Raw genomic sequence first — 14,215 nt, 5'->3', positions numbered from 1 at the left:
AATTAAAAAAACAATTAAAAATTAAAAAATAAAAATTTAAATTTTTTTTTAAAATTTAAAAAAAAAATCTATTTTTTAAAAATGAGAATCGATTCTGAATCGCACAACGTGAGAATCTCGATTCGAATTTGAATTGATTTTTTCCCACACCCCTAATATTTCTATATTGTGTATATATATCGTGCAAGCTCAGCTGGTAGCCTGGTATCCAAACATTTTCAGAGCAAACTTCTATTTGGATGGTGTCTCCTTTCAATACACACCTGGCGTCTTTTAGCACACTTTGCCAAAGTTAATTAAGCGCTCAAGTTGTTTCTCTTTATCTCAGTTCACATAAAATTGTTTCCACCCCAATCACAAAAGGATGAAGCATGAGTGAAGCTAACCTTGCACAGCATGAGCCAGTAGAATGACGTTCCCACGGAGACGGTGAGGAAAACATTGGCCAGATCTCCAGCGTAAAACAAAATAAATGTCAAAATGACCTTAAAGAGCGAGGAATAAAATAAGAACATCAAATTATCGATAAGTTTCACTCTGTAAAAATGTGACGTGGTGTAACCTTTACCCTCAAGTCAATGACCTCTGAGGCGATCCTCCTCTTCCAGCTGATCGTCTTCAACACCGATATGAGCACCGCCAGACCCGCCAACACACTCACAGTTGTCTGCATACATGAGGTGACACACACACTCTTGTTTGTGAATTTTGATCTGTTATAATTTTTGTGTCACTGTGAGTGTGTTTTGTTTTTGATAAGGCTTGAACAGGATTTGTTTTTATCATTAACATCATTCAACAAAATTGATGCCATTTGTGTCCCCAGGAAATAAAATATGAAAGTTATAAATTCATTACAAATAAATACATGATGAAATTAAATGAGAAAAAAAAAACATTGTTTGTCACATTGATCTAATCAGACTTTACAATGAAATATAATCATCTTTGAGTTTTTTATTTTATTTTTATATATATATATATATATATATATATATATATATATATATATATATATATATATATATATATATATATATATATATATATATATATATATATATATATATATTTGTGTTACTTTGTCCCAACTATACATTTATTTTCTTTAATAATTTAATTAAAATGTACAGTTTTGTCGTGTCCTTTTGTTTTCACTCAGTCCTGTTACTCTAACACAGGGGTCCTTAAACTTTTTGACTTGGGGACCACATTGGGTTGAAAAAAATTTGGCGGGGGGTATCTAAATGTACATATACATGAACTATATATATATATAAAGATAGATAGATAGATAGATAGATAGATAGATAGATAGATAGATAGATAGATAGTATTATTGATTCCTTCAGGAGAGTTCCCTCAGGAAAATTAAAATTCCAGCAGCAGTGTACATAATTGAGATCGAATTTAAAAAAGTAAAAAAGTAAATAATGGGGGTATAAATGGAAATAAAATAGAAAATATAACAATATGAATAAAAAATAAAAAGCAACAATACGAATAAAAAATAAAAAGCAACAATAAGAATACAAATATAACAGTAAAAATAAGAATATAACAAGAGAAACTAGGCAGTAGTGACCATGTTATGAAAATGTATTGCACTGTTATTTTTGTTGCAGTTTATTTCAGTATTGTTATTTTTTTATCCTAGTATCCCCCTCCCCCTCAGATAGGAGTTGTACAGTCTAATGGCGTGCGGGACAAAATAGTTTTTTAGTCTATTAGTCCTGCACATGGGATGAATCAGTCTAGCACTGCACAGGCTCCTCTGGCTACTGATAACGGTAAGCAGAGGGTAACTGACATCATCATGATGCTCACTAGTTTTTCCACAGTCCTCTTCTCTTATATATATATATATATATATATATATATATATATATATATATATATATACACACTGAACAAAATATGAACGCAACGCTTTTGCTTCTGCTCCCATTTTTAATGAGTTGAACGATCTAAAACTTTTATTATACACACAAAAGACCTATTCCTCTCAAATATTGTTCACAAATCTGTCTAAATTTGTGTTAGTGAGCCTTTCTTCTTTGCCGAGATAATCCATCCTACCTCACAGGTGTGGCATATCATAATGCTGATTAAACCGCATGATTATTCAGTGTTTCCCACAGGACAGGCATCTATTTGTGGTGGTGTGGTCGGGGGGCGGGGGGTGGCGGCGGCAGCGGCGATGACGAAGAAGAACGCGGAGTTGGAATATAATTACAACATTTTATGTACATATTTATATACAGATTTGAACAATTAGTGATTCACTGAAATATATTTATTAATTGTGGTTCTTACAAAAAAAATATCTTATAAAATATAAAAGCTAAAATGTCTCTTAAAGCTCTGCCCCTTTAATTAGTGAATACTAAATAATTTAACTTTAGCCTACTACTACAACCATATTATTTACCAGCAACATGAAGTGAAACAGAGGCAGAGGTGTCCTGCCACAGTCAGTCAACCTCCTCCTCCTCCTCCTCCTCCTCCTCCTCCTCCTCCTGCTGCTGCTGAACAGGTCGCACCTGTGGTCCGGACTGTAGGCCTACCTCCTCTCCAAGTCGAGCCCTTTTCGGCCGTTGAAAATATTTTTCTATATCATCTGTGTGAAGGAGTGAACATCCAACATTAGAATTTATTACTAACGAGCAGAACCGCTCTATGTACAGTGCCGTCTAACCTTAAGCGGCAGCAGCTCAACACATGCAGGGTTCAACGTTAAGGTTTTTTTCTACTTGCCCGACTTCTCAAATCTACTTGCCCCAATATTTTTACTTGTCCTGCCTAGGTTTTTTTCTGGCTGTGTAGTGCTCATGGCTTATATCTTACTAAAATTCTTCCCGTTGACTATTTACAACACTACACAGTATTTATTTATTATTATTATTATTATTATTATTATCTATAATTACATTTAAATGGCATTGCATACATGTAAAATTAAATGCTATTTCACATTATTTGACCAGTAGCAGTTACACCCATCTGAACATCTGAACAGGTCAGCCACCTGTTTAAAGCCCGATCACAGTTGAAATCTTGAAATGAAGGGCCTTTAATGGCCAAAACATTAACCTGGACAACATTTTAACAGCTGGTTGGCTCAGATTTTATTCTTTTCATTGCATTCACATGCTGCAGTGGACAGTGGACAATTTAGCTTCAGTCCATGTGTGTTTATTGACAACAGGGTTATAACCTGGACACGTTAGCTCGTCGGTATGAAAACAGGTGACTGAGTCAAACAGCGGCGGTGTTAATGAAGCAGCGTCAGGCTGCTCACCGTCAGTGAAACGCTCGGTGAAATCGCGGATTAACGTTAAATATATGATGAGCCGCGAGCGATGCAGCTATAACCTATCTACCTATAACTTATATTACCCTCGTATTTTGATCCCGTCCGTCCGTCCCTCTTCTTCTTCTTCTTTTTCTTCTTCTGGCCCACCAGGTGAATTAAGTGCTATTGGCGGAGTTACAGTGCATAGTAGGCTACCGCCACCTACTGCACCGGAGTTGTAACTACAAGCAACATTCACAGACAGTCCCATTGCTTTTATGAGCGGTCGAGCGAGTCAAAAGCCGAAAAATCCATTTGTGGCGGACGTAATTCTTTCGTGGCGGGCCGCCACAAATAAATGAATGTGTGGGAAACACTGTTATTGCACAGGTGTGCCTTAGGCTGCCCACAATAAAAGGCCACTCTGAAATGTGCAGTTTTATCATACAGCACAATGCCACAGATGTCGCAAATTTTTTGAGGGGGCGTGCAGTCGGCATGCTGACTGCAGGAATGTCCCCCAGAACTGTTGCCCGTGAATTGAATGTTAATTTCTCTATTATAAGATGTGTCCAAAGGTGTTTCAGATAATTTGGGATTACGTCCAACCGACCTCACAACTGCAGACCACGCAAAACCAGACCAGCCCAGGACCTCCACATCCAGCAAGTGCACCTCCGTGATCGTCTGAGACCAGCCACCCGGACAGCTGCTGCAACAATTGGTTTGAATAACCAAATAATTTCTGCACAAACTGTGAGAAACCGTATCAGGGGAGCTCATCTGCGTGCTCGTCCTCATTGGGGTCTCAACCTGACTGAAGTTCGTCGTCGTAAGCCACTTGATTGGGCAAATACTCACATTCAATGTTCTCTTCATGGATGAATCCCGGTTTTCACTGTTCAGGGCAGATGGCAGACAGCGTGCGTGGCGTCGTGTGGGGGAGCGGTTTGCTGGTATCAACATTGTGAATCGAGTGGCCCATGGTGGGGGTGGGGTTATGGTATGGGCTAGCCTATGTTATGGACAACGAATGCAAGTGCATTTTATTGATGGCATTTTGAATGCACAGAGATACCTTGATGAGATCCTGAAGCCCATTGCTGAGACCATCACCTCATGTTGCAGCATTACGGCCCCATGTTGCAAAGATCTGTATACAATTCCTGGAAGCTGAAAACATCCCAGTTCTTGCATGGCCAGCATACTCACCGGACATGTCACCCATTGAGCTTGTTTGGGATGCTGCGGATCGGCGTATACGACAGCGTATTCCAGTTCCTACCAATATCCAGCAACTTTGCACAGCCATTGAAGAGGAGTGGACCAACATTCCACAGGCCATAATCAACAACCTAATCAATTCTATACAAAGGAGATGTGTTGCACTGCATGAGGCAAATGATGGTCACATCAGATAAATGGTAAATGGGTTATACTTGTATAGCGCTTTTCTACCTTCAAGGAACTCAAAGCGCTTTGACACTACTTCCAACCATTCACACACACATTCACACACTGATGGCGGGAGCTGCCATGCAAGGCCCTAACCACGACCCATAATGAGCAAGGGTGAAGTGTCTTGCTCAAGGACACAACGGACGTGACGAGGTTGGTAGAAGGTGGGGATTGAACCAGGAACCCTCAGGTTGCTGGCACGGCCACTCTCCCAACCGCGCCACACCGTCACCATACTGACTGCTTTTCTGACTCCCCCAGACACCCTGTAAAGCAAAACTGCACATTTCAGAGTAGCCTTTATTGTGGGCAGCCTAAGGCACATCTGTGCAATAATCATGCTGTTTGATCAGCATCTTGATATGCCACACCTGTGAGGTGGGATGGATTATCTTGGCAAAGAAGAAGTGCACACTAAAAAAGATTTACACGGATTGGTGAACAATATTTGAGAGGAATAGGTATTTTGTGTATATAGTAAAAGCAAAAACAAAAGTGTTGCATTTATATTTTTGTATAGTATATATATTTTTATTTTTATTTATTTTAAATTTTAAATTTTTTAGGTCTTGTCCCCACAATTTTCCCCCCCGTCTTCTTTTTCCAACCCTTTCTATCCACTCTTGCTCTGGTCCTGCATATTCTCTGTGAATGATGTTATTCATTTCTTGTGTTGTTCAGTAAATAGCCACATAGCACATAGATCTAAGTACAGTAAGTGTTTTGGCAAACTCTACACAAGGCCAAAGCCTTCACCCAAACAGAAGGGCCTCATGTCCAAATGTGAGTTTGGCTCCCATTTCCCCCCAGAGGACAGAACTGGAATTACAGACACAATTTCCCAACAGCTGAAGACCATCCAACAATCAGGAAGGCTCTCACCTGAAGCAATCAAATCCATTCCTTTTAAGTCTGCAGCTCCAGCTCAGACTTTGGGCCAACAAACACTGCTCTAGGAGAATTTGCCAAATGCAGTAGTGCCCAACTGTTTACAGAGACCAGGGTGGCTGACGGTGAGATGACTTATATTATTTTGATATTTGATTTCATATGTTGAATTTATTATAATTGCCAAGTGGTTGTTAAATGTTTAAATGCCAAATCCAAGCTGTTAAGGGTCACTATATGTTAGTGATGGGTTGATGAGGCCTCATGAAGCGTTTCGACACATTGCAAAACTGTATTGATACTGTGTCGATACTGTGTCACTAAATACTGACATCTGCTGGACATTAAAAATCCCTACAGGCAACCTATGGACCGACTCAACTGACACTGATTTTATGACCTAGTACAGTGGTTCTCAAATGGGGTACGCGTACCCCTGGGGGTACTTGAAGGTATGCCAAGGGGTACGTGAGATTTTTTTTAAATATTCTAAAAATAGCAACAATTCAAAAATCCTTTATAAATATATTTATTGAAAAATACTTCAACAAAATATGAATGTAAGTTCATAAACTCCGTGAAGCACAAGCTCAGGTTTGTCACTAAAATGTCTGTCAAAAAGAACTGTGAAAAGAAATGCAACAATGCAATATTCAGTGTTGACAGCTAGATTTTTTGTGGACATGTTCCATAAATATTGATGTTAAAGATTTTTTTTTTTTGTGAAGAAATGTTTAGAATTATAAGTTCATGAATCCAGATGGAGCTCTAATACAATCCCCAAAGAGGGCACTTTAAGTTGATTATTACTTCTAGGTGTAGAAATCTTTATTTATAATTGAATCACTTGTTTATTTTTCAACAAGTTTTTAGCTATTTTTATATCTTTTTTTCCAAATAGTTCAAGAAAGACCACTACAAATGAGCAATATTTTGCACTGTTATACAATTTAATAAATCAGAAACTGATGACATAGTGCTGTATTTTACTTCATCTTTTTTTTTTTCAACCAAAAATGCTTTGCTCTGATTAGGGGGTACTTGAATTAAAAAAAAAATTCACAGGGGGTACATTGCTGAAAAAAGGTTGAGAACCACTGACCTAGTATATACAATAATATAAACAATAATATAAATACAATAATATTTCATAACTTCTTTTAAATAAAAATATATTTTTTGTCTTTTTTAGATACAGTCAATAAATAATGTGAACATGTATCATAACATGGAAATCTAAGAGAACGTGTTGTGAATGAGGATGCTTGTGGACCTGGAAATTATTTATTTATTTTTTTTACACATTTTTTTTTTTTTTTTTAAACAGTTTTTCCAACATATTCAATTTTAGACGCTTTCTCTTCTTAGTTATTATTTCTCCGGCTGTAGAAAAGACCCGCTCACAGGGCACAGAGGAGGCGTCAGTGCGACACAGTTCGCGTATCGGTCACGTGACCAAAACAGCTCATGATCGGTCACGTGACTTTCTAAAAGCGGTACGCGCACCGACACAGGGTTTCGCTCTATGAGCTCGACGCATGCGTCGATGCATCGGTGTTGCCGGACCCATCACTACTATATGTACTTTTGGAAACAGTTTTACTTTAAAAAAAAAAGGTTTATCCATCCATTTTCTACCGCTTATTCCCTTCGGGGTCGCGGGGGGCGCTGGAGCCTATCTCAGCTACAATCGGGCAGAAGGCTGGGTACACCCTGGACAAATCGCCACCTCATCACAGGGCCAACACAGATAGACAGACAACATTCACACTCACATTCACACACTAGGGCCTATTTAGTGTATTGAAATGTAATTTGATTATATTGGTCCCTAATTGCTTTTGTATTTTTCCACCTTCTTCAAAGGTTTTTCACCTTACAACTATTCAATGGAAAAAAGAGACAATCAAGTCCAAAATAAAAGGTGAAACAGATTTGTCTCATCATTGGATTAAAACAAAGAGTGAAGTCCCAGTGTAACCCATACTTGCCAAACTTGAGACCTCTGAATTCAGGAGATGGGGGGCGGGGTTGAGGTAGCGGGGGGTGTACATATTTTCAAGTTTTGTATATATATATATATATATATATATATATTAAATAATACGTTCACGAAAGAGTATATCCGTTCGGCCACCGTGTTCAATGGAGAAGTCTGATCTACAAAATTTGCAGGCAGCATACCCCTTTCCCTTAGAGCTGTCCTGGATGAACTGAAATTAATTTTTCCAATCATTTTGGAACTTGCAAGCGTACTTCTTCTTACTCGTCATCGCCATGTCTTTTCTTCGTTCTTCTGCTTCGTCTCTGTTATGTTTTTGGACATTACTACTTGCCGTAGTTTTGAAGCAATGCATGATGGGAATCCGGATGTTGTGTGTCAGTGTATTAACGTGCCGGCTGGAATAAACACACGCTGAGAAATAGCTCCGTGCCTGCCTACTTTATGGGTTATAGATAAACCTATGGATAACAGAGACATATATGTGCAGTTGTGCACTGAGCTCCAAAAGCCGTAGATGTTATGTGGCTGGGCCGGCACGGGTGGAACTCGGGAGAAATTCAGGAGAATGGTTGCCCCGGGAGATTTTCGGGAGGGGCACTGAAATTCGGGAGTCTCCCGGGAAAATCGGGAGGGTTGGCAAGTATGGTGTAACTTCTGGTCAAAAAGTCAAAACCCTTTTCAGGTTTAGGGGAGAGCACAAACAAACAACATAACTTGACAGCAAGAAGTAGTACTGCTGCTACTCACATCAATCACGTGAACCTTGTATTCCACAGCGGCCAACTGTAAACATCAGCAAGACAAACATTAAACAAAAGCGTGTTTTGGTTAGGGATGACTATCAATACTTGCTACATCTTGGTGCTGATGTAAACGGTAGTTACCAAGTAGATAGTTACGCCTCATTTAAGTGCTAAGTCATAATAGGTACTAATACATTCATGACTGTTTTGGACTTTGATTTTGTTTTCCTGTGTTTAGTGTTTGTTTATGTTCCAGCACTGTAATTTTCTAGTTTCTACTTCCCGTGTTGCTTCCATGTTTGGCCACTTCAACTGTGGTCTGAGTGTGATGGGACACAAGTAGGGGATTTAATTTAATTTTTTTTGTTTCATTGCATGCATGTCTTATAGTGTTTTATTGCTGTGGGTTTTAATTGCATGTTTTTACATTTTAGAATTTGATTGTCTTTTTAATTGCATGTTTTTACTCCTTGTGGACTTTGCTGGCATTTTAAGACGTTGCCTCTTTTTATTGTTACCCCTAACAACCGAAGTGCCCAATCAAACGACACCTGAAGTTGGACGCACCTGTGGAGCATTAGGACTGCACCCATTTAAAAGAGAACAGGCAGGATCGACGAGGAGGGAAGCGACAGCAGAGCGATCGGGTAAGAATCGACAAGCTTTGCCAAGAGCGACCGGGTGGACGCACGCAGGCGGGGAAGGAACCCCCGGACTACACAGCAGACTCCGCAGGCTACCGGAGCGAACCCCAAGAAGCCCACAACACGCAGGGGCAGAGGAAACTCTGCCTCCGAAGTAAGTGACGTGTGTTGTGGATCTGTGGGGGCAACCAACTGCCTTGGGCTGTGGGCTTGCGGGCTCGTGCGTTGTACACTGGCTGTGTGGTTCTGTGGACAGGGGGCGATTGGGGCCCAGAGACCTGCGGCGACCCCCGGGAGCGACCAAGAGGCGGAGCGACACGGGATGGGTACGGCCACGTAGGTCCCGCGAGTGCCCGGCGACTGGCGAGGGGAGTGGGCGTACCCAATACTTCGACGCGGAACTACAGCAGGGGCAGGGGAAACCCTGCCTTGCGTGTAAGTGTAGCGTCAGCCCGGAGAGCGTCTTCGTAGTTTTAGAAGATTTTATCCACGTGGCCTGCCTCCGTGGAAGTGGGTGGAGCCAGGACGCTGACCCACTACGCCTGTTGCGGCTGTACCCTCACCTTAATATTGGTTACCAATTGGTATTTTTAGTATTGACATCTGGACGGTTTAATGTGTATTGTAATAAAGTGCGAACAAGCATAATCATCTTCCCTTATTTTGGACAGCTGCTCTCACTACATTGGGTTCTTAATATTTATATTTGTTTTAAGCAACATTTTTATTAGATTTTAATATTCCACCACTCGGGTCCATTACATGAGCGCTGGTCTCCTCAACTGGTCCTGGTTGGCAATCAGGAGGCTCGCCTGTTCCTGGACAGTCAGGGACAGGTGAGTCTCCACAGTTGACAATCAGGAGGGTTTAATATGTTCAGTGAAACTTATTTGGTTCTTGAACTAGGTTCTCAGAAAAGCTTGAAGAGTCGCACCTTTTTGCGAACTTTTCGATTTACGAACTATTCAGATGAAGCCAAATTTCCCTTTGTGTGCCAATCATGTCTGTGTACGAACGCTTTAGTCGTTCATTCACATTGAGTTCTGCTGGCAGACATTTTGTGCCAGAGGGAAAAACAAACAAAATAGTTTGCGGTGCAGCCATTTTGGAGAGGCGGGCCCTCTACGTCACTTCCTGTGCAGTACAGTACACTACGCTGTACATTTCTGTGTTTTCTTTACAAATTAAAAAAAAAAATGTGTCCATTTTGCTAACTCTGTGTCTCTTTTTGGGACTCATGAGTCTCAAAAAGGCAACTGCCCAGCATGGAAAGAATGGGGGAATCGCTGTGGAGTTGAAAAAGACTTCATGTGAGGACTATATCAGAGATAATGTCACCCCCAAAAAAGGGGGGCCAGCGGGTATAATTGTTTTATGACCAGGAAGGTGGGTTTATGACCCCCCCAGGTAGTGGGCGTGGCCTCCAATGTCACCCCAAAAAAGGGGAGGACGTCAAACTCATAGGGCATGGCCTAAACCGGAAACAGGAAGTTTTCCAGTTTAGGCCCATTTACGTCCTTTTAATTTTGTCCTTTTTTTTTTAAAGACGTGCGCCATTTTAGTTGTAGTGCTTCCAGCAGTTATTCCATTTTAAAGGCTTTAATCCACCCTCTCAAATGTATTATTTACTTTGATTACAGTGATTTATCATTTTTAATTGACTTCATTAGTTTTAGTTAAGGTAAGTAGTGCATGCGGCCACCGCTGCTGCTCACTGCTCCCCTCACCTCCCAGGGGGTGATCAAGGGTGATGGGTCAAATGCAGAGAATAATTTTGCCACACCTAGTGTGTGTGACAATCATTGGCACTTTGACTTAACTTAACATTTACACCACTAATTAACAGCATTTTAACCTAAGTACAAAAGTTTATTTCTATGCCACGGTTAAACCCAAATATTATCTTATTTTAGTTGTCTCGTACTACCAAGGCTGCTTTTGTCACGGATTTGAGTTATAATAGATATCTATAACTTAGTAAATAATTTTTTTATTTAAGTTATATTATTTTTTTCTTATGTATTGTCTACTTTTTGTCTTAATTAAAGTTTCTAAAGTATCTTCCTTATGATAATTAGTGTATTTATGCCATTATTTCACAGCATTTTAACCCCCAATTACAAAATTGTATTTCTATTCCGTGCCAAACCCACATGTTTGTAGCTCTCGTGGCGTGCGTCATTAATACTCAGTTGCTAAGTCGTGGGTCCGATCCCCGCTCATAGTTGAAATTATAGTAAGGTCTATAATTTATGTTTTAATGATGTTAAAGTTGTTTAATACGCTAAACTTCAGTATATGATACAAACCCCGTTTCCATATGAGTTGGGAAATTGTGTTGGATGTAAATATAAACGGAATACAATGATTTGCAAATCATTTTCAACCCATATTCAATTGAATATGCTACAAAGACAACATATTTGATGTTCTAACTGATAAACATTTTTTTTTTTTTGCAAATAATCATTAACATTAGAATTTGATGCCAGCAACACGTGACAAAGCAACAAATACTGATAAAGTTGAGGAATGCTCATCAAACACTTATTTGGAACATCCCACAGGTGAACAGGCAAATTGGGAACAGGTGGGTGCCATGATTGGGTATTAAAGTAGATTCCATGAAATGCTCAGTCATTCACAAACAAGGATGGGGCGAGAGTCACCACTTTGTCAACAAATGCGTGAGCAAATTGTTGAACAGTTTAAGAAAAACCTTTCTCAACCAGCTATTGCAAGGAATTTAGGGATTTCCCCATCTACTGTCCGTAATATCATCAAAGGGTTCAGAGAATCTGGAGAAATCACTGCACGTAAGCAGCTAAGCCCGTGACCTTCGATCCCTCAGGCTGTACTGCATCAACAAGCGACATCAGTGTGTAAGAGATATCACCACATGGGCTCAAGAACACTTCAGAAACCCACTGTCAGTAACTACAGTTGGTCGCTACATCTGTAAGTGCAAGCTAAAACTCTCCTATGCAAGGCGAAAACCGTTTATCAACACCCAGAAACGCCGTCGGCTTTGCTGGACCTGAGCTCATCTAAGATGGACTGATACAAAGTGGAAAAGTGTTCTGTGGTCTGACGAGTCCACATTTCAAATTGTTTTTGGAAACTGTGGACGTCGTGTCCTCCGGACCAAAGAGGAAAAGAACCATCCGGATTGTTATAGGCGCAAAGTTGAAAAGCCAGCATCTGTGATGGTATGGGGGTGTATTAGTGCCCAAGACATGGGTAACTTACACATCTGTGAAGGCGCCATTAATGCTGAAAGGTACATACAGGTTTTGGAGCAACATATGTTGCCATCCAAGCAACGTTAGCATGGAAGCCCCTGCTTATTTCAGCAAGACAATGCCAAGCCACGTGTTACATCAACGTAAAAGAGTGCGGGTACTAGACTGGCCTTTGAAAATGTGTGGCGCATTATGAAGCCTAAAATACCACAACGGAGACCCCCGGACTGTTGAACAACTTAAGCTGTACATCAAGCAAGAATGGGAAAGATTTCCACCTGAGAAGCTTAAAAAATGTGTCTCCTCAGTTCCCAAACGTTTACTGAGTGTTGTTAAAAGGAAAGGCCATGTAACACAGTGGTGAACATGCCCTTTCCCAACTACTTGGCACGTGTTGCAGCCATGAAATTCGAAGTTAATTATTATTTGCAAAAAAAAATAAAGTTTATGAGTTTGAACATCGAATATCTTATCTTTGTAGTGCATTCAATTGAATATGGGTTGAAAAGGATTTGCAAATCATTGTATTCCGTTTATATTTACATCTAACACAATTTCCCAACTCATATGGAAACGGGGTTTGTATATAGTACTAGCTTAAATGACTGTGTATTTGGTACTTTGCTATATTATTGGTATATAGTTTAAAATAATGTCTTTCACTTCCTATCAATGTAGTTGTGCTCTATTAGTTTGCTCCGCCTTCCGCCCGATTGTAGCTGAGATAGGCTCCAGCACCCCCCGCGACCCCGAAAAGGGATAAGTGCTAGAAAATGGATGAATGGATGTTTAGACTGGGTGTCGTAAAAGTGCCAGTAACTGTCATAAATTGTCAGCAACTGCCGTAAATATGTCAATGTTTTGTTTTGAAAGGTCGAGCATGGCATGGAGCAACAGCTTTTCTTGTTTGTGCTAACACCATCTGTATTATTTTTTGCTATTCTTGTGAGAGTTTGTCAAGAAGAAAAGTACTTTGGATCGGCGTCAGCCTGTCGTTATTGCGGGATGCGGGAACAGCTGATCAAAAGAAACCCACGCGTCAAAAACTTTATGCCCTGCCGAGGAAACGACAAAGGAAGGTTAGTTGTCGTTACAACTTTATTGACACATATCATTTCCAGGTGTTTGCGGGCCAGATAAAATGATGCTGCGGGCTAGATTTGGCCCCCGGGCCTTGAGTTTGACACCTGTGGCATAGTGTGTTTTGAGCCACCTTGGATTTGGTATGCTCCACTGTGCATTTTCTTTTCTGACAGAAATTTCCGCCCCATGATTTATATATCGTCTCAGTAATCATACGGTCAACCATTGCACGTAACAAACTAGTCTGATTGATTGCCTGTGTATCACTCCACAGAACTGGGTTCTCACATAAAGATTTCCACGCGTTGGTGACACAGTCTGAACTTTTTACATTTTTATTGCGTATAACTGCAAAATAACTCACCATATATCAAAGGGAAGTTGGATAAAGAGGTTAACAAACGCTATTGAATTCAAGAAAGAACTCGTTGCAAAGTAAAAACTTGGCTCTTCCTTCCAATCCTAGCTCTCAGCTCAACGCTGTTTTCACCAGCAAAAGACTTCAATTAATGTCAATTTGATTTAATTCGTCATTTATACAGTATTTACTTCACATTTCTACTGTAAATACATACACATATACATACTGAATATACGTACACACGTATATGATAAATATATAATTGAATATATTTGTGTTAGCTGACTTACTGGTGGATGTAAGGTGCTGTCATTGTTGGTGGGAATTGTATTCATCATGAAACGATATTTGCATTTAGTAAAAAAGACTGGAAGACAACACACACCCACAGTATTGTAGTGTGGAGGCTGAAGCATAAAGTATGATGGGATTCAAAGAAGCACATAACAAAGTCATAATACATCATACAGCAACAATATGTCACTGTGATGCTTTC

The 14,215-nt window shown here is 40.0% G+C and overlaps 1 protein-coding gene across 1 annotated transcript in view; it reads right to left on the bottom strand.

Moving 5' to 3' along the window:
* LOC133601872 (meckelin-like) overlaps positions 1 to 14,103 on the bottom strand; it is a 48,490-nt gene extending 34,387 nt beyond the window's left edge. The window contains exons 1-4 of the mRNA XM_061955008.2: positions 14,010 to 14,103; positions 8,394 to 8,429; positions 569 to 667; positions 387 to 485 (exon numbers count right to left, since the gene is read on the bottom strand). Of these exons, the coding sequence (XP_061810992.1) occupies positions 387 to 485; positions 569 to 667; positions 8,394 to 8,429; positions 14,010 to 14,057 (282 nt within the window). The 5' untranslated portion in view covers positions 14,058 to 14,103. The remainder of the gene's footprint in view (positions 1 to 386; positions 486 to 568; positions 668 to 8,393; positions 8,430 to 14,009) is intronic.
* Between the last annotated feature and the right edge of the window lie 112 nt (positions 14,104 to 14,215).

Source organism: Nerophis lumbriciformis, linkage group LG04 (assembly GCF_033978685.3).
Source record: "Nerophis lumbriciformis linkage group LG04, RoL_Nlum_v2.1, whole genome shotgun sequence".
Taxonomy (NCBI): domain Eukaryota; kingdom Metazoa; phylum Chordata; class Actinopteri; order Syngnathiformes; family Syngnathidae; genus Nerophis; species Nerophis lumbriciformis.
This window is presented reverse-complemented; position numbering and strand designations above follow the sequence as displayed.